This window comes from Cimex lectularius, unplaced genomic scaffold (assembly GCF_000648675.2).
Source record: "Cimex lectularius strain Harlan isolate CLEC.00 unplaced genomic scaffold, Clec_2.1 scaffold74, whole genome shotgun sequence".
Lineage (NCBI taxonomy): Eukaryota > Metazoa > Arthropoda > Insecta > Hemiptera > Cimicidae > Cimex > Cimex lectularius.
In genome coordinates this window covers 755,405-774,139 of record NW_019392795.1, presented here as the reverse complement: position 1 = coordinate 774,139, position 18,735 = coordinate 755,405, and the positions used below count along the sequence as shown (strand labels likewise).

At 34.1% G+C, this 18,735-nt stretch overlaps 3 protein-coding genes across 9 annotated transcripts in view; 1 reads left to right on the top strand and 2 right to left on the bottom strand.

Moving 5' to 3' along the window:
* Positions 1-1,841: 1,841 nt before the first annotated feature.
* On the top strand, positions 1,842-8,811 carry LOC106667639 (armadillo repeat-containing protein 2). Its single transcript, XM_014395715.2, has 16 exons — positions 1,842-2,053; positions 2,404-2,605; positions 2,660-2,808; positions 3,451-3,490; positions 3,613-4,037; positions 4,109-4,296; positions 6,475-6,577; positions 6,637-6,809; positions 6,885-7,081; positions 7,133-7,301; positions 7,394-7,552; positions 7,609-7,731; positions 7,793-8,081; positions 8,142-8,274; positions 8,329-8,489; positions 8,546-8,811. Exons 2-16 carry the CDS (start codon positions 2,409-2,411, stop codon positions 8,707-8,709), a joined length of 2,670 nt encoding a protein of 889 aa, XP_014251201.1. The 5' UTR covers positions 1,842-2,053; positions 2,404-2,408; the 3' UTR covers positions 8,710-8,811.
* Positions 8,812-9,346: 535 nt separating this feature from the next.
* Positions 9,347-13,852, bottom strand: LOC106667494. The gene is made up of 7 exons (XM_014395449.2): positions 13,730-13,852; positions 12,194-12,399; positions 11,974-12,100; positions 11,768-11,901; positions 9,716-9,992; positions 9,562-9,653; positions 9,347-9,501 (listed from the first exon to the last, which is right to left on the bottom strand). The coding sequence occupies exons 1-6, from the start codon at positions 13,776-13,778 to the stop codon at positions 9,562-9,564; spliced, it is 885 nt and encodes a 294-aa protein (XP_014250935.1). The 5' UTR covers positions 13,779-13,852; the 3' UTR covers positions 9,347-9,501.
* A 119-nt stretch (positions 13,853-13,971) lies between these two features.
* LOC106667633 (vesicular glutamate transporter 2) overlaps positions 13,972-18,735 on the bottom strand; it is a 54,747-nt gene continuing 49,983 nt past the window's right edge. For 6 of the 7 annotated variants that reach the window (XM_014395707.2, XM_014395701.2, XM_014395703.2 and 3 more), the window contains exons 4-11: positions 18,525-18,699; positions 18,336-18,460; positions 18,091-18,243; positions 17,041-17,161; positions 16,741-16,874; positions 16,532-16,674; positions 16,352-16,472; positions 13,972-14,195 (exon numbers count right to left, since the gene is read on the bottom strand). In XM_014395707.2, the coding sequence (XP_014251193.1) occupies positions 14,016-14,195; positions 16,352-16,472; positions 16,532-16,674; positions 16,741-16,874; positions 17,041-17,161; positions 18,091-18,243; positions 18,336-18,460; positions 18,525-18,699 (1,152 nt within the window). In that variant the 3' untranslated portion in view covers positions 13,972-14,015. The remainder of the gene's footprint in view (positions 14,196-16,351; positions 16,473-16,531; positions 16,675-16,740; positions 16,875-17,040; positions 17,162-18,090; positions 18,244-18,335; positions 18,461-18,524; positions 18,700-18,735) is intronic. The other variant, XM_014395706.2, reaches the window with a different exon arrangement.

Genomic DNA, 18,735 nt, shown 5'->3' with positions numbered 1-18,735 from the left:
CCCCCCCCCCCATGAAGCCCTGGAAGTCCTTCTGAAGTTTCAGGGGAGTTTCTGGCAGACAGGATCTGTTGATGCCATGAGATGATAGATGAGTCAGGAGCTGGTATTTATGGAACTAAACCAAGGACTAGAATTCATATAAGCCTTGGGCAATATGCCACTGTCTTTCAAGCAGAGACTGGCTATTGAATACTGACAATAATGATCACGGTGCGCAGGCCAAATGCTTTTCTAACCTCATCGAACTCCATTAGTAAATCTTGTTGGTAAATTAGCCACCTAAAATCTCACTACTCCTGATACTACTATCATAATTACTCATACTGTTATTCATTATCCACCATTATCGGTATTACTACAGTGCCATTAGTACCTAAAAATCTTGCTGTAAATTAACCATCTAACTACCTAAAATTTTATCTTTCCAAGTACTACTATCATAATTATATTGTTGTTATAAATAGCTGTAACATTACTATCAATTTTTGTTCCACAACTATATTATTACTATGCCATTAGTACCTACTAACATTGTTGGTAAATTAGCCATCTAGATGCATAAAATCTCATCAGTTCTGTACTACCATCATAATTACTCGTATTATTGTTATCAATAGTTGTTATATTACTAACAATTCATTATCTGCCATTACTATACCATTAGTACCTACTAATCTTGTGTATAAATACTTATTACTCCTTCTATTTATAATATATTCTGCTGCTGAACTGACTTTTTACCATTTTTCTACTGCTATTCTTTTTCTTCTGCTATTACTTTAAATATTGGCTACAATTTCTTATTTATTATTAGTAATAATCCTACTATGTTTTTACTGCGTTAATGCTGCGACCTCTATTATTATTCTGCTAGGTATGTTTTACTAACTGAAACTTGTACAAGGACCATGTGTTTAATGATGTATTAATTGGTCAGCATTAACTTTTGCCTCAAGTGTCCCACATTTGATCAATCAATTCGTCACAGTGTGGAGAGGTGTCAATCAATCAGGACGGCGTTAGTTAAAGCTTCTCGTTTGTTAGTTGAAGACGCTTTCTATTGTTATGTCTAGTTCCTGAGGAGGTGCTGATTCCAAAACTTTCAGCCATCAGATTTGTTGATAGATTATTTATAACATTGTTTGATACTGTTGACTATTTTTTTTCTTTTATGCACTGCAGGTTCAGTAAACATACTTCTTAAAAGCAATAGAAGAAATTTTATTTTTTCTCTGATTAAAAAAAAATCAATTCTTCATTGTTTTAAATAAATATTTTTATAATATTTTTGAAATAAATGATGGGAATGCAATCTAGGACTGCGAGAAAGGAATATTATTTATAATATAATAAATAAAAATTTACATTTTGCATTGTAGGGAAATAACAAGCGGCTTAAAGGGAGTGGGTTTGATTTAATCAATTAGTACGTTTTCTCTCAATTCCCTTAATATTGAAAAGGCACAAAGGTTTTCATTCTTTTAGCAGTTAATTAGGAAAAAATCCAAATCTTTTTTAAATCTGATTTAATAAACTCGGTCCTTTTGAGAAGAATTCACCTGTTATAAACACTTTTACCTCTGCTTTCTTTTTAAATCTTGGCTAAATGATGTTAATCCTTTCTGATTTGGTTTTGTTTAAATAACAAACATTTATGAGTGTTTGAACATTACTTTTGTTCAAGTTTATTTGTTTAAATCTTAAAAGAGCTTTTATTTTTGTTTTTACATGAGTAAATGTGTGGTTCAAAAGTTAATATTTCTCATATTTTTTGTGTTTGTAACAATAATTTGAATTAGAAGTTTATTTTTTAAATTGGTTTTCTTTAAAATAGATTCCACATATGAAATAACATGTGGATAATATGTTTGTTTAGTATTGTTTACTATTGTAGAAATTTTTTTTTAATCACATTTTGTTTTTAGTTGGACAAAAGGCGTCAATTTAGGTCGAGTTTAAGTTTTAAAGTAATTATGAAGTCTTAATCTGTTCCAAAGGCTTGAGCTTGAGGAAAATAAAACCAAGAGTGTCTCCAATATTGATTAGCTAAAAGGTAAACTTGCCACCCAAAGGAGAACAACCCTGAAATTGGTATCCCTATGACAACCCCAAATAAACATTGTATGAATACAAAGATCCACGAGAGTACGGGAAGCATATTGTGAAACATTGGGATGTTTTTAGAACGCGAAGTTTCATAAGCACCTTCAAATTAAAAAATGGGGCTTGAACAATTTTATATATGGATCATGTAATCATATTCATTTTTACGTAATGCTGATGTAAGCATGTAATAGCTTTTCGCTCAGTATGCAGAAAGGATAACGCATTGAAATTCTTTTAACTATTTTTGTGTTTTTTGTTGTTTAAAGATTGCATATAATGTTGAGTGTTTGTAATCAGGTGCGATGATGGAACCACAGCGAGCTTTCTATAGGCCTCCCAGCTGCCTTTTAAAGACAAGTGCTGAAATAATAAGTGAAGCGAGGGCGGAAATGGCGACAAAGCCTGTCAACACGAAAAGACCCTTTACGCCCAGAGAGAGGCAAAGGACACTCTTCGGATCGCTAAAAGCCGGAACTAGTCGCCCACCTAGTTCAATTAGGTATACCAAAACAAATAAAAACAGACAATACAATCACTGATATTTTGTTTTTAGCTTGAGACAGGTTGAGTTTCAGGATGTTGAAAATAACGTGAAACTACCACCGTTGCGCAGCACGAGCAGCGTTTTCAAAGTGCCGAACCGTCTGCCACCCTGGAGGCTACCAGACTTTCCGTCGAGGGTCTCCTCGTCATTAAGCAACTGTAAGCTCCCAGTTGAGATAGTCGAGGTGTTATTACAGATAATTGGAAGTAATAAAGTTTCATGATAAAAACTTTCGTTGTTTTCTTTTTCTTTTTGTTATTCAATGTAATTCAATTTTTAAAATGTGAACGTTAGACTTGTACGGAAATTGAATTATCATGGAACTTTGTTTTAATAATATATTTTCCTGGTATACCTCATAGGACTAACAGCCCCTTTACCATCAAGCAATAAACCACTCTTCTTCTCCTTTTAGCTTTTCTAAACCTAAGAAAACACTAAAAATAATTAATATCATAAATTACTTCAGGTATTCCTTAAAATCAAAATATTTACAGTAAAATGTATACATTTTTTTAAAGTCAACCTTGGTCAATAATTTATAATTCAATGGCAAATATATTGTGAGATATTGTGTTGAAGCAAGTTAATGGACTTGTAATTTAATCATCTCTGATATCCTGGTCTTGTTATGTCTGACAGACTAACCAAATCAGAGCAAATAGGCAGGCTAGATCAGAGACAATAAAAATATTTTTGTTTTTAAATCATTTAAACTATGATGTTTTCACTAAACAAGTATCACTTTATTTTATTAATTGAAATTATACTTGATTTTTTTTTTTTTTTTTTTTTTAAAGTGCCAGAGGAGGTAGAAGTTGAACCACCAACTGACATAAGGTAATAATAAAAAATAAAAAAATAGCTTTAAAAATGGAGGAGTACATAATACACATATTCTATAATTCAGTCTAATTCTAACCAATAACTGGTAAAACTTAATGAAGTTTTGTTAATTAAAGGTGGTCTGAGATTCTTCGGCAGACACACAGCAGCCCGCAGGAGAGGACGGATTTCACCGAGAAGGTCCCTAGGCCTCGGAACCTTTCTGCGCTTACCTCCTCTTGGTACCAGAGGGAGAAAGCGAGCCTAAAAAATAAGAACTACTTGCGCAGGAAACACAGCAATTTTAAAGGTCTCGCTCCAAGGAACGACTCGATCAAAGAGTCGGACGAGAATGACGATGTGCAAACGCTTACGATCAATCATCCAAATAAATGCGTCAACTACTTTAAAACCCCGTCTATACAACCGCTGTTGAAAAGCAAATCGAGCACTGATATTGTAGAAGACAATAGGATCAATGAGAAGAAAGATGTTGAAAAACCAGTCGAAACAGTAACAATTATCGACCTTATAAACAAAATAAATGCACTGCACGATAATTGTAAGTAAATTGTTATTTTCTTAAATAAATCACTTAAACAATAAATTATTTATTTTTACAATAAAATACAGGCGGGAAAGAAAATTCTCTCGAGCAAGAAGTTACACCGATTCTAACTGAGCTCTACCCTAAAGTACAGAGCGAGATGACACATAAAGGAAGCAACAAAGTACAAAGTCTGATTTTAAAATCACTTTATAAATATGTAGAAAATGCTAGTGACCCTCTGCTCTTGCAAATATCAAAAATCATACTGGCTGTAAGTTATTTTAATATAATTCACCTTGTATTTACTTGTTTATTGATTTATATAAACTCGACTTGGCACACATCTCACATACATACACAAACATACAGGTTAAAATAAAATATTACTAATCTAATGAGAGTCGATGGGGTACTGAATATTCCACAATCAGCCCTCTCGCGTTACATTCACGCTTATAAATACATTCAATTTTAATATGCATGAACATATCTATCCATACTACAGTAAAGCAGCCCTGTTTCATATAAAAAGTACAAACAGGGTCCCCAAATCCTTGCTCAAGCACAATTCTCATATCAAGTGGCATTCCTTCCCATGGTGGCCAAGGAATGGTATACTTCAATCAAGTAGGACACATCAACCTTTCTCTAAATGTCCGACACGTACACAGGACTTTGGCCCAAGAGCATCTTCTAATTTATAGTTTCATGTACAGTGTTTAACATACCAAAGTAGTAATGACTAAACTTGAAACAAACTAAAGGCTAAAGTATGCTACAACTGTTCCCTATTGTTGTTATTATAATTCTATCACTAGTATTACCATTCATTCTTCTATTATCTTACAAATTTATTTCTTCTACTATTTCTACTTCTACCATTAATTTTTTGCTCCTGCACATGTTGCTCCTAAAACTACTACTTATTATTCATAATAATTTAATTGCTAATTAAGTTACTATTTTGTTTTTCAAATACTGTTCTGTTTCTATTTTGCACAGTAGACTAATATTGGTTATGGTACATTAGGTGAAAAAAGAGGCTGACTCATTTTAACCTTTAACTCCTACTACTATGAACTACCATTTTATATTATGACTGATATAGTACCTACAAATGTTACTAATCCTCTAGATACAACTACTATTTGTTACTTCTACCTTGAATTCTTCTATGATTATTACAATTATTATTCCGCTTCTATTATCTACAGAAGATACTTAACCTCATGCCACTATCATTTTGTTTCTATTTTGCACAACAGACCAATTATTGGTTGGAGTGTGATTGGCCAAAACGAAGCAGACTCCTTTTTTACCTTTAAGAGCTACAATCACTACCTATATTTTTTAGTTTATTAGTACTAGTGTACAGTACCTACAAATATTACTACTACTGCTTCTTTACTATTAGATACCACTATTATATAATTAATACCATATTCTTCTTATCTACAATGCTACTCTGCTACTCTTTTGTTTTTCAGCTACTGTTCAGTTTCTGTTTTGCACCATAGGCTAATATTTGTTGCACTAGGTTGTAAACAGGCCTTTTAATCTTTAACTTTTAATCAATACTATTACTAACACTGTTGTTCAATTACTACTAAAACAGTACCTACAATTTACAACTTGCAATCATATTGCTACTATTACTACCATAGTATAGTATGGTATTGTTATTAGTATTACTATACCATGAATTCTTCTATTATTACTACAATTATTATTCCACTTCTAATATCTACAGATGATAATTAACCTCATACCGCTATCATTTTGTTTCTATTTTGCACAACAGACCAATATTGGTTGGATTGTGATTGGCCAAAACGAAGCAGACTTTTTTACCTTTACGAGCTACTATCACTACTTATATTTTTTATTAGTATTAGTGTACAAATATTACTACTGCTTCTTTATTATTAGGTACCACTGTTATATAACTACTACCATGAATTCTTCTTATCTACAATGCTTGTACTCATGCTGCTACTGTTTTGTTTTTCAGCTACTGTTCAGATTCTATTTTGCACCATAGGCTAATATTTGTTACACAGGCCTTTTAACCTTTAACTTTTAATCAATACTATTACTAACGCTGTTGTTTCAAATACTACTAAAATAGTACCTACAATGTTACAACTTGAGGTCATATTGCTACTATTACTGCTCTACTACCATGAATTCTTCTATTATTGTTAAAATTATCATTTGCATTTTACTTTCTACTGCTGTTACCACTAATATTACTTCTTTTGTTAATTATGGTCAGATACATACCGGTCTGCCTATTCAAAGCTAATTTGTGAAGTTATATCTGTAAAACTGGTTTGTTTATCCAGTGAGAATGGGCAGACAAGGAAGAACTGAGGAGTTCAAAGTATTTTATAGATTTCAACGTGTCTCAAAGTTTTAGATTGAATTTTTTTTTCAATTTACATTTCAGCTCAGAGTCAAAGGTCCGAATTTGTCCTCGGTAACAAAATTGATATTCAAAGTTTCAAGGAGCGATAAAAATGACAGTTTGTTCCTCGAGGGAGATTTATTAGGTGATTTAAACTAATTGTATCCTTTTTTTTATAGATTTATTTATTATATTATATTGCAGAGCTGTTTGTCGAGTCTTTGGGTAGGGCAAGTCCCATCGATGATGCTGAAGCTTGCATTTACGGCTATGGAGCTCTGAAGTTCCTCACGATGAACCAACAACTCCTCCTAGTCGCCCTCCGATTGGGAATTTTAGATTTGATGGTCTTGCATCTCAAAATTGTAAATAACGCTGTAAGTTGGTTGAATTATGATGACTGTCGATGATCAGTTTTTAATGAATTTTTAAAAAATATTATTATTGATCAGAGGCTAGAGTTGTTAGCAATACCAGAACAAACGAGCCACGCTATGTTCCAATTAACTGGGACATTGAGGAATGTGGCCAGTGAGGAGATCACTTTAAGCCATTTTGTTAAAACAGGAGCGATCGGACAGCTTTGTACATCAATGGAGTTATTTTCAGCTGATCTTGACTTAGTGAGCAACCTTGCCAGGACGATAAGGTAAATTAGTAAAGTAAAATTAAAAGGATCACGCTAATCATTTTTTTATAGCATTTTGTCCACACACAACGAGTGCTGCGATTCCATCATTATGCACGAAAACAGCTTCCGTTCAATAATCAAAATATTCAACAAGTATCCTGGAAGGCAAGACATAATAGTGAGATTCGCCTACGCTCTTGGGAACATCATTGCTAAAAGTGAATCAGCCAGATACAAGGTATATAAATTTTTAAATTTATTAATTTATTCATTTTATAATCAATATTTTGTGCTTTTTGCTAATAATTTATGTTTTATGTGCTTTTGTAGCTTTATAAAGAGCCTGGATCTATGACGGCGATTTTGAACATTTTAGAGAATTATCTTGATAAAGATCTAGAACAAATGAAAAAAAGTGGGTTGAACAGCTTGAAACAAAACAGCCCCGAATGGGCTTCTGACGGTTCCATCGAAGATGTCATAATCAAGGTAATCAAAACATTTTGGACTTTTTATATTATTTACCCTCTGACAAAAATGTACAGATGATAAGAATAGTTGCGAACATGAGCATGAATTATGATGTTGGAATCGGAATGACATGCGTGAGCTACATTTACGATGACACCAATAACGACGTTGGCACCATCGATCAACAGAAGGCTCAAGTAAGCTTTAAACTTTGTCTTAAACTTTAGACCTAACCTTATAATTTTTTTTTAACTTCAGGACGGAGGAAGATTTTTAGACCTTCTGTTGATGGTCTTAAGACGAAAGTCGGCTGCAGAGAGTGAAGAACTAGTCATGTCGACCCTCAGCACGCTCAACAACCTTTCGTACTATGCAGAGCCCGATGCAGCGTCCGAAGGACCTTTCGCTCTCAGGCAGATAGAAATCACCCAAGTCCTGAGCACACTTCTACTCACGAAAAACGAAGAGAGCATGATTGAAGTGACAAGAGTTTTGGGCAACCTGACCAGATCGAAAGAAGTCAGAGATTACATTTTGGAAATTGGAGGTATATACTGATCAACAAGTTAGTACAAAGCAGATATGAGATTTTTCTTTAAAATTCCAGGAATAAGCCAGTTAGTCCGGTGTCTTGAACACGAGAATAAAGAGCTTTTGTTCACGACGACCGGTGTCCTCGTGAATTTAATGGCAGATTGGGATAAGCGTCTTGCATTCAAGGAAGCACACGGAGTGCAAAGGTCTGACAGAACTTAAGGTTTTTAAAAGCCGCATTTTAAGACTTTTGTTTTTAGGCTGATAGTAGTGCTTAAGCAGTCTTGCGAAGGAGACTGGCGTCTGGCAAGCTTGGTATGCCAGGCTTTGTGGAATTTCTGCATCGACTCGACCCACTTATACGCCGCGCTTGGGATCCAGCCGACGAACAGCTTGCTGGCCGTTTTGGTCGATCTTCTCGGTACAATTGGTAAATTTAAAAAAAAAATAATAACTCATAAAAAAAATTTTTTTTAGATGAAGAAAAATTGTTTGGCGTTACCGAAGGTTCGGAAGTACCGGACAGGATATCGGAAAGCGCCGAATACAGACTTTGGGAACAGTTCGCCAACGTCGCGACGAATCTACTGGAAAAAATTGAACAGTATTTGGAAAATTTGCAGGCCTTCAACGAAAAATAAGTCCCGGATTTTAAGATTTGTATTATTGTATTTTATGAATTGTAAGCATTTTAGCCAATGTAATAACTCAATGTAGATAGCCATTAAAAATAGTGAAACTGAGAATTTTTTTAACTCTGTTAAATACTTCTTGTTAGATATTAATAGTTCTAATGATTAGATAAAACTTTTTTCTTGTATATTTTTTCATCTCATGTCCAATGTGCTTTAAGCTTATTTTGTTAAACAAGTTGTTTAAATAAATTTTACTCTGAATTGTATTACCCAATTAAAGAATACCCAATATCCTTTCAAAGGGCGTCGGAGGCTGCAACGGTTTAAGCGTTGTCACGGCGCTCATTACTGTAAGGTAAAGGTCCCGGGTTCGAATCCAGCGGCCCTGCATTCCAACCCAACATACTTACCATTTTTTTTATATATATAAAAACACCGACACCCCGAGAGTTGATATAACCTCTGCTGTTGCGAACTCTCGTAAAAAAAAAGTTTTTGCCTTAAACTTTCAAATTCATAAAGTATCGATACATAATCAGTATACTTGTAAATAAAAGTAAATATTGCAATAGAAAACAGTGTATTTTCACATAACAAATTCTATGAAATTAAAAAATAATAAAAAAGTTACGACTATTGAAAACATATTTCAATTTATCATGTTTAATAGATTACCATAACATAAATTGCATATTATGTTGTAATTTTTTCTGCACTAACAGTGTTTTCACTGAACTCTATAAATTTCTTTGCAGACAATTAAAAGAACACATTAATTTCCAAATATGTCATCATGATCTGGAAAAGTTTTAATTAATAAAATAATGGATTATGAAATATTTAAAAAATTAAACGTACCTAAATCCAGGCTTTAAATTTTTGCGCCATTATTTCAGCGCAGTGCCAAAGAACAAAGCCAAAAATTTCCCACGTTAGGTTGTTTATATTTCCTTTTGAAGAAAAAAAATATTTTTTTTATGTTTCTATGGTCGCCAAACCAAAAGTTATTTACCATCGTTGTTGCACCGTGTGTTTATCAACATCTCAGTTGTGTTTTCTTCGTTTTCTATCCGGATCGGCAGCGATGAAGACGGATTGGCCATGTTCGCCGTGGCGATCGCCTTCCACGGAGGGAACCCGGAAAGGGACACGATGCACACGAGGAAAATGGTTCCTCCAGGGCCTAAGAACAGCTCATCCCGTGCCAAAAGCTTTAAGCCCAAAATCCGCCTGTAAAGCCCACCAGGGCCAACAACTTCCGTGTACTCGTGAACCAAAAACTTATCAGCCTAAAAAAAAAACGTACTCACATTTACGAAAATTAAACTATAAAAAGTACAACAAGTTTAAATAAATTCCGCAATATTTATATATTTCAATGGTTATACTCAATATTATAACGATTCATTTAATACCGCTCTTGATGGAAAACCTTCAGATGATTTTTGTCGTTACCAAAATTATTATTGTTCTTGTTTTTGAAAAGCCAATCCGCCTTGGGGGCACAGATATATCCATTAACCACCTTGAACATATTATATATATCCCATTTGTTGAGAAATTTCTATTTTAAATATTATTATTTCTCCAAACTTGTTTTGTTCCTGTATTTCTATGTAAAAATAGCTCAAAACGATTAAATTAGTATTTATTTTGTTACTATTAATTCAACCCTGGTGGGAACTAGGAGGTAAAGTGTGAAGTGAAAAATAATAAAACATTTAAGTGAATAGAACAGTTGAATTGCACGAATATTTAATCGAGTTATTTTGCCAATAATTACGTAATATTAGGGGCGTCGGTGGCCGCAACGGTTTAGGCGTTGACACGGCGCTCATCACTGTAAGGTAAAGGTCCAGGGTTCGAATCCAGCGGCCCTGCATTCGAACCCGACATACTTACAAATGGGCCTTTTTTTTCAAAAACACCGTCTCACCGAGGGTTGATATAACCTCTGCTGTTGCGAACCCTCGTAAAATAAAAAAATATAAAAAAAATTACGTAATATTTTTTTGGTGGTTGGGCGTAGCTGATTTGGTCGTCTTTGTCGAACAGACCAAGTTGAATGTGGATAGTTTATTAGTTACTGACTAACCTAACTGGCTAAATGTTGGCTAATCAACTGTACTAATTGAGCTATTCGCTTTTTCCTCGAATAGGCGTAGATCAGCTGAGTGATTTTATGAAATTTGATGGCTTGGCATAGACGAAGTTAGTGCGCTTTTTGATTTAACATATCTAAGTTGCTCTATGTCGTTGCGAAGTTGGTAGCAGTTTAGACTGTTGAACGATTTTACCGATTCAGCGGGGAAAAGTTGAGTGAGTTTGGTGTGGGCGTGGTTAAATTTGTCAAATGTATTGATTGGGCGTGGCTCAGTTGATTTAATTAGGTGTTGGGGCGGCAAGTTGGTTAAGCGCACTGGATTGTTCACGTCTAAGTTGGTGGAACTTAGCTGATCGACTTGCCTTATTGGACGTTGTTAAGTTAATCATCATGGCAGATTAGACTAACCTAACAGCTATCTAATTGGTCAACTTTATAGCTTAGTTGTGCAGCTTTGCAGAATAGGCGTGGCTTTTTTTTTTGTGTCACCTTATAGTCTAGAATTTTCATCACGTGTCTACAATCTCTTTTGGTCAAGGGCACACGTTCCTAAATTTGGACAGCGGGAGAGTGATAAACCCTATTTACTAACGTTACGTACTAACGACAATACTATTTTTTATGATCAAATGACTTTTTTAACAATCTAGAAAATTGTTCAATGAAGATAAAATGCGCGTGGCTAAGCAGTGCCGAATTTACGGAGTGGGCGTGCTTAATGTGTGTAGAATTTATCGAATGGGCGTGGCTAAATTGTTTCGAATTCACTTAGTGGGCGTGGCTAAGTTTTGTCAAATTAACTGAGTGGGCGTGGGCTAAGATATACCAAATTAATTGATCAGGCGTGGCTAATTTGGTCAGTTTGTACAGTTTTGGCGTGGCTTAGTTGAACGAGCTAGACAATTAGTTCAATGTGTTGTTATTTCGAAAATATTTAAGCCTCGTTGCTTCTATACTTACGAAATATCCGTTAACGAACCACGACAAAGTTGGAGGAGGGTTGGACGGAGGCGCAGTGCAGTTTGCATGGATGATGTCTCCAGCTTTGTAAACCGAGTTTAATCCCGTTATCACCGGTCCGCTCATCGGGTAAACTGTAAATAGTTTTTTGTAAATATTAACAACTATTTTTAAACTTGTTATATTTAAAATAGTAAAATCTTCACCAATGACTGACATATTCTTGCTGCTCATGACATTCTGAAGAACGGTCGAAGCCTCGCACGTATAAATGCCAGCCGATTGGACCGTGACATTGTTCAGTTTGACCGTTGTGTTTTTACAGGCAACGTCCTGATAAATAATAAAATTTTAATTTGTATTAATATTGATAAAAATCGATGGAAGCAAGTAATTTCGTGGTGCAACGAAAGAAAATGTAATGACCTTTGTATTGAGACCGTTGATTTCCGTCTGGTATAAATTCGGCGTCTTGTACGGTGAAAGTGTACAGAACACTTTACCATCTTTGTACCATTTGATGTACTTCAATTTGGACCCGTTCAAATCGAGTTCGCATCTCAGGGTGGGTGAACTTCCCAGTGAGACTTTGTCCGGAACGTCAAGCCGTTTGAGAACGAGGGGTTGAGCACCTACAAAAAACAAAATAAATGCTGACACCTATCCGGTGATGTTCGTTCGATTCGATTTTCGTGGCTCGTGAAAAATTCCTATATTTCACCCAAATAATCAATAAATATCATATTCCTTCTGGCAGATCCCACTCCACGAGTTATATAGCGGAGACTAGGATGACAGAATTGAATATATATGTACAACTTGCAGAGAAAGAGAAATGGGTATGATAGAGGAAAAAGGAGGGTGAGAAATGGCAAAAGTGTGAGATATAAAACATGACAATGACTATCAAATAATTTAGTTCCTTCTATATTTTAAAAATATTTTTGTATTTACAAATGTATTCGTGATAAACTTAATATATTTTTTTATATTTTTCTATCATGAACTTTTGAGTTTTTTTTTAGTTGGAAAGAAGATTTCGAATCATTTTTTTAATTGTTTAATTATTAATGTAATAAGTTAATAAGTAAAAGTTAATAAATTAATAAGTAATAAAGTAAAAAGTAAGTTTTAATTGTTTAATCTAATAATTTAATTATTTTATAATTTGTTGAAGTTTTAAGGAGCGGTCAGAAATGAGATAGTTTAAAAAAACACCATTTTAATTTTTTTGCCGATGTTTCGACCTTTATTCCGGTCATCTTCAGGGCATAAAGTGAGATGCTATTCTTGTGGTGTCATATTGGTTTTGTGTGAAAGTGTTATGAAACAACAGATCACTCAGAAATACACTCTTAATTATTTTAATAATCTATTAATTTAATTATTTTATAATTTATTGAAGTTCTAAGGAGAGGTCAAGAATGAGATAGTTTAATAAAATACCATTTTAATTTTTTTTGGCCGACGTTTCGATGTTTATTCCGGTCATCTTCAGGGCATAAAGTGAGATGCTATTCTTGTGGTGCCATATTGGTTTTGTGTGAAAGAGTTATGGCATAATTAAGAAATACACTCTTAATTATTTTATTTTTTTAATAATCTAATAATTTAATTATTTTATAATTTGTTGAAGTTTTAAGGAGCGGTCAGAAATGAGATAGTTTAAAAAAATACCATTTTCATTTTTTTTGCCGACGTTTCGACATTTATTCCGGTCATCTTCAGGGCATAAAGTGAGGTGCTATTCTTGTGGTGTCATATTGGTTTTGTATGAAAGTTTTATGAAACAACAGATCACTAAGAAATACACTCTTAATTATTTTATTTTTTTTTAATAATCTAATAATTTTTCTTACCTTCAATTTGGATTTATAGTTTGAGAAGTAAGCAATAAGTTTTATTTCTGTTCGAGTTATACTTTTATTTAAAACATTAAACTTTGGGAGTTAATTAACATACCTAGAAAGTCTTGAAAAAGGCACAAGAGGACTAAGTTGAACGGTGGCATCACAAAAGGGTTTTTGTCACGCCAAGAGGCCCCTTAACTACTGTGAAAACGCCGGCAAACATCGTCCGCACATGCTCGATATACAAATTAACGATCAACTGAATTTCCATTCAGAATTTCCCGGAAGTCTTTTACCAGGGTGGTTCGATATTTTTTCTGGTGGGGAAAAACGGGTCAGAAAACTTTCCTTTGCCTTTTTATTGTCAATTTATTATAAATATATGTACATAGTTGTGTTTATAATTTGTCGACGGATAGGCCGTTGTTGGTGTAAGCGTGTTCTGTTTTGTCCCCTTTCTCATCCTTTTCGACGGCCCAAGGCTGTCTTTCTGCAGACGCGAAAATACAGTAGAAGATCGCTCCTATCAGGTATATCGTGCTGGCTATGTAAAACACGACTTTCCACTCCTCTGCGCTCTGAAAATGCAAATTAAAAAAAGTTTAAATAGGAAAAGTGTACATTTCAAAATGCAGTTAAAATTCAGATCAATTTCAACGATTCTCGGAGAATAGAGACGTCATGTGATCATCAATAGAATTACTACGAATCCGAAAAAGAGGAAGATTGGCACTCAAAAATTATCAAAATATCGTGATGTTGAAAATATAAAAACTCCAAAGTAGCAACGAGATTTTATAAGAATACAGGTTATTCATTCTTTCTTTATTCAATTTTTCGTGATATCTATTGATTTCAATATGGGGTTTTGTATCAGATTGATTTACAAGCTAGGAATGTGAAACAATTAAAAAGGATCATAAATATTTTGATATTATCGATTTTAAGATATCCTATAATATTTCGATATTATCGCTGATCGATAGTCATAAGTCTAACAACAATTTATCAGTGGTCGATACGCATTGATATTATGAAAAAATAATCTTTTATTTTTAGACGGCGATTTTTAATCCCTATCGATTATTTATACTCTTTAATGTATCAAAATCATCGATTGATAATATGTTTGAACATATTGATTGATTTCGGAAAGAGTTAGAAGTTTCTTAATAGACATCAGTCATTAAATTGTTCATTAGTTTAATATTAAAATTAATTAGACATCGATATTATTTGATTTTTCTATATTAACATGGATATACTTTATGGCTGGGTACATAAATTTTTGTGGGTGACCATTTTCGCCACACCGATTTTGCGTTATGGAATATGCATAGCTAGTTGGATTAGGAAAAGTTAATGTTAGGATTAGGAACGTGTTTGGCTAAGGGTTAGAGTTTGAGTTATGTACTAGTTAAGTTTGATGAATTAGGGTTAGGTTTAGGGACGAGTTAAGTTAGAATAAGTTGGGTAAGAATTACGTAAGAATAGGGACGGGTTACGTTAAGGTTAAGGACGAACAATGGTATATTACGCATGGTTAGGAACGTTTTTGGCAAAGGGTAGGTAGTGTTAGAGTTTGAGGTATGTACTGGTTAGGTTTGGTGAAGTAGGGTTAGGTTTAGGGACAAGTTAAGATAGAATAGGTTGGGTAAGAATCAGGGAAGGTTAAGAACGGGTTACTTTAAGGATAATGGTAGGTTACTTAGGGTTAAAGTTAAAGTTAAAGTAACGTAGGGTTAAGTTAGGATAGGTTGGGTTAGGCTGAGGAACTGGTTAGGTTTAATTAGAAATGGTTAGGGTTAGTGTTAGAGTGAGGGAACGGTTACATTTGATTAGGTAGGGTTAGGGTGAGTGACGGGTTAAGTAAGATGTTAGGTTAAGTTTAGTTAGGTAGGGTACATCTAAGATTCAATATTTTTCCGTGAAGCGGATGAAATATACGATTGCGGAAAAATAATAAACTAGATAGGAATCGATGTATCGATATGAATGCTTTTCGATGTCACACATTAATCTGTTTTATAAGTAATCTATGTTCATCGATATTTCCACATATTTGGTCGTTTATTCATAGAAATCGATTTGAATTGTCAATTATCGATATGCATGAATATTTCAATATGTAATGATCGAAACACATCAATATTTCGATAATAGATTATCGCTATGAATCGATAATTTAATATTAATTAAAGTGATCGACCATCATCTTTAGCATCGATGCTATCGATTTTAATAATATCGATCGCAGCCTGTAGAACTGGTAGAAGCTAGAGAAGCTTATGAAATCATGAATATCAATACTGTATATATGTATATTACCAAAAACATTATCAACAATACAAATAAAAATATAGTAAAAAATATATAAAGTATAAATACAATACAAAAAATATCTCACAATTAATTAAGGTTTTTAGTTGAGATAAAAAAGTCAGTGTCACGAGCGGGATTCGAACCCACGATCTTCGGCTTGATACGCCGCTGCTCTACCACTTGAACTATCGTGACCTCGATCCACTCGGACACCAACTTCCTATCTCAACCCCACCTTTTGAGTTTTCCCTCCTTTTTGCCATTTTTCAAGAACAAAAAATATCCTTCGCTCGATTGTTTTTTAAGTGTGTTATATCTATATTTAAACAGTTTCTTATTTATTTACTTCAACATACTTATATTCTATACGGATCTTTCAAAAATAAATTCTGTCCAAATAAGGTTTTTTTACCTTGTTAGTAACAATGTAGCCGGATATTAGAGGGCTGATTATTCCGGGCAGTGTTGCAAATGTATTCGACATACCCATTAGGACGCTAGCGTGCTGAGGGGCCAAATCTAAATGGTTCACGCTGAAATTAAACAAAAATAAAGTTATCAGATGTTCATATATTTAGAATTAAAATCCAACCTGAAAGCAGGCCAGGCCAAAGCGCCCAATCCAACTGCGAAAACCAGGCATGTCACCACTCCGGTCGCGGTCAGTAAATACGATGCCAGCATCATGAAAATCGTCTGAGATAAGAAAGCTGTACAGTTAAACAATTTTCTCACCTGAAATTAGATTTAATTACATACTGGTCTGATTGAAGCAGGTCATAAAAATTTTTAAAAACTTACGTTAGTGGTCGACATTATTTTTTTATTACACAGCCAATCGGATAGGTGCCCGGCGAATTGCATTATGATCGCCATGACTAGGTAAGGAACTGAAGAAAGGAAACCAGCTTTTTGCAGATCGAAATTCAAAGTATCTGTGGAATTGAGGTAAAGATTTTTCCTTAAAGACACGTTTCTGGTACAATTCGATTTAAAATGCAAATAATAGCTGACCAGCCGGTTTTTTTCCTTAATTACAAACATTTAACAAGCCAAGAGTATAATTTAAGCTTTCGGAAAGTTCGGCTTTTAGAAACGTACCTTTCATGAAGGTCGGAAGCTGAGTGAGGAGAGTGTAAAAGCCCCAGTTTTCGCAGAAATGGGCCATCACAACGGCCCAGACGGGCATCGATTTCACGAACTCGCCCCAAGGATGCGTATGCTGAAATCGATTAGAAAACTGTGTTATTTGGATGAAATATTGATTATTATTTTTAATTGTCTAGTATTTTTAATTATTCTATACTGTTCGATGTTTGGTACGTTGTACTGGCAAGCATTAATATTTAAATTTATTAATTTAACAAAAAATCCCATTATATTTCTTGTTAATTTAAATTAGAAATTAAACTTTATTATGGACTATCCATATCAGCTAAGACCGTGCAGCAAAATCGACCAAGTTAGCCACGTCCACTTTGCCATCATTGAATAATATCTACATTCAGAATACAAATGAAAAAAAAAATTCATTAGATATATAAAATAAAACAATAACAAGGTTTAAATTACTTTTAACCTAAATAATGCCCAGATACTAATCCTGACACGCTTAGCCACGCCCATATTGTAAAGTTGACTATCTAGGCCACGCCCAAATAGTAAAATCAGTCATAGTAGACACGCCCACTTTGTCCTTGCTGAATTATATCTTAGATTTTATTTTTATATCCACTTCAAAAGAGTTCAAAAGTTAAAATTTTCTTGAGAAAATTAACTTTTATGCTCTTAAGAAAAGCTAGACTGTCCCGGACAAGTTTATGCATGAAAAAAATTCTATTGGATTATTAATTGGAACTTGTAAGTTTTAATTTTACTGTTAACTTAAATCACGATCAGATTTTAAAACCGATAAGTTTAGCCACGCCCTTATAATAAAGTCAGCCAACTAGACACGCTTCGGCGACATTTGACAATTCTGAATTTATAGTTAAATTTCTTGAAAAAATATGTTTTCACATTATGATAATATTGTGGAATAAATTATTTATTAAATTTTAAATACCAAGAAAAAACCAACATTAACGTAACACCAACGTAAAAAATTTAAATGATAATGTCCGGGTTATAAGCATGGCGAGGCGAGTTGACCTTTTCCTTTTCTCCACGTTTTCTCATTGTGAGTCGCATTGTACTCTCCTCTTCACATTTTCTGTAGTGTTCTTGTCCAAAATCGGCTTTTAGACCGATTTTCATGTATGAACAACTTGTTTGCTTGAGCCTGACTAATCTTGCCAGATTTTCCTAATGTTTTAAATTAAAATATAATTAATAATTACAACTGCTTAATTAAAACCTTAGAGAAAAGATAGAGAGAATTTATTTTGATAACGTACGTTTTTACGGTTTCCGAGAGTATCTCTCAGATATGTCAGCTCTGACTCTGATATTCTTGGATCATTTTCTGGATCGTCTTTGACCTGGTACCACCAAACGACTGACCATATGAGCCCGACGACCCCTGAAATACGTTAAACCTGCGTTAAATTAATTAATTTATTGAATAAAACGAATGAGTTTACTACCTGTAACGTAGAAGACCGATGGCCATCCGCAATGCTTGCTGAGCATGCCAGAAACCGGAAGGGCGACCACTGTGCCGACGTAGCTGCCGGAAAAGGCTAGAGATGCCATTGCAGACCGTTCGGATGGAGGGGCCCATCTCGCCCAAACCGAGTGCATGCAAGGATACGTCACGCCCTGGAGAAAGACTACAAATGATCAATTTTTGAAAAA

What these genes read in the sequence shown, in the direction of transcription:
- LOC106667494 (XM_014395449.2), bottom strand. Translation starts at nt 13,778, where the DNA reads ATGCCACCGTTCAACTTAGTCCTCTTGTGCCTTTTTCAAGACTTTCTA. An exon ending in GGTTCGTTAACGGATATTTC is followed by an intron (nt 9,993 to 11,767) that starts GTAAGTATAGAA and finishes TTTTTTTTTTAG; the next exon opens with GCTGATAAGTTTTTGGTTCA. An exon ending in CACACGGTGCAACAACGATG is followed by an intron (nt 9,654 to 9,715) that starts GTAAATAACTTT and finishes TTTCTTCAAAAG; the next exon opens with GAAATATAAACAACCTAACG.
- LOC106667639 (XM_014395715.2), top strand. Translation starts at nt 2,409, where the DNA reads ATGATGGAACCACAGCGAGCTTTCTATAGGCCTCCCAGCTGCCTTTTA. An exon ending in CTCCTCGTCATTAAGCAACT is followed by an intron (nt 2,809 to 3,450) that starts GTAAGCTCCCAG and finishes TTTTTTTTAAAG; the next exon opens with TGCCAGAGGAGGTAGAAGTT. An exon ending in AAATGCACTGCACGATAATT is followed by an intron (nt 4,038 to 4,108) that starts GTAAGTAAATTG and finishes AATAAAATACAG; the next exon opens with GCGGGAAAGAAAATTCTCTC.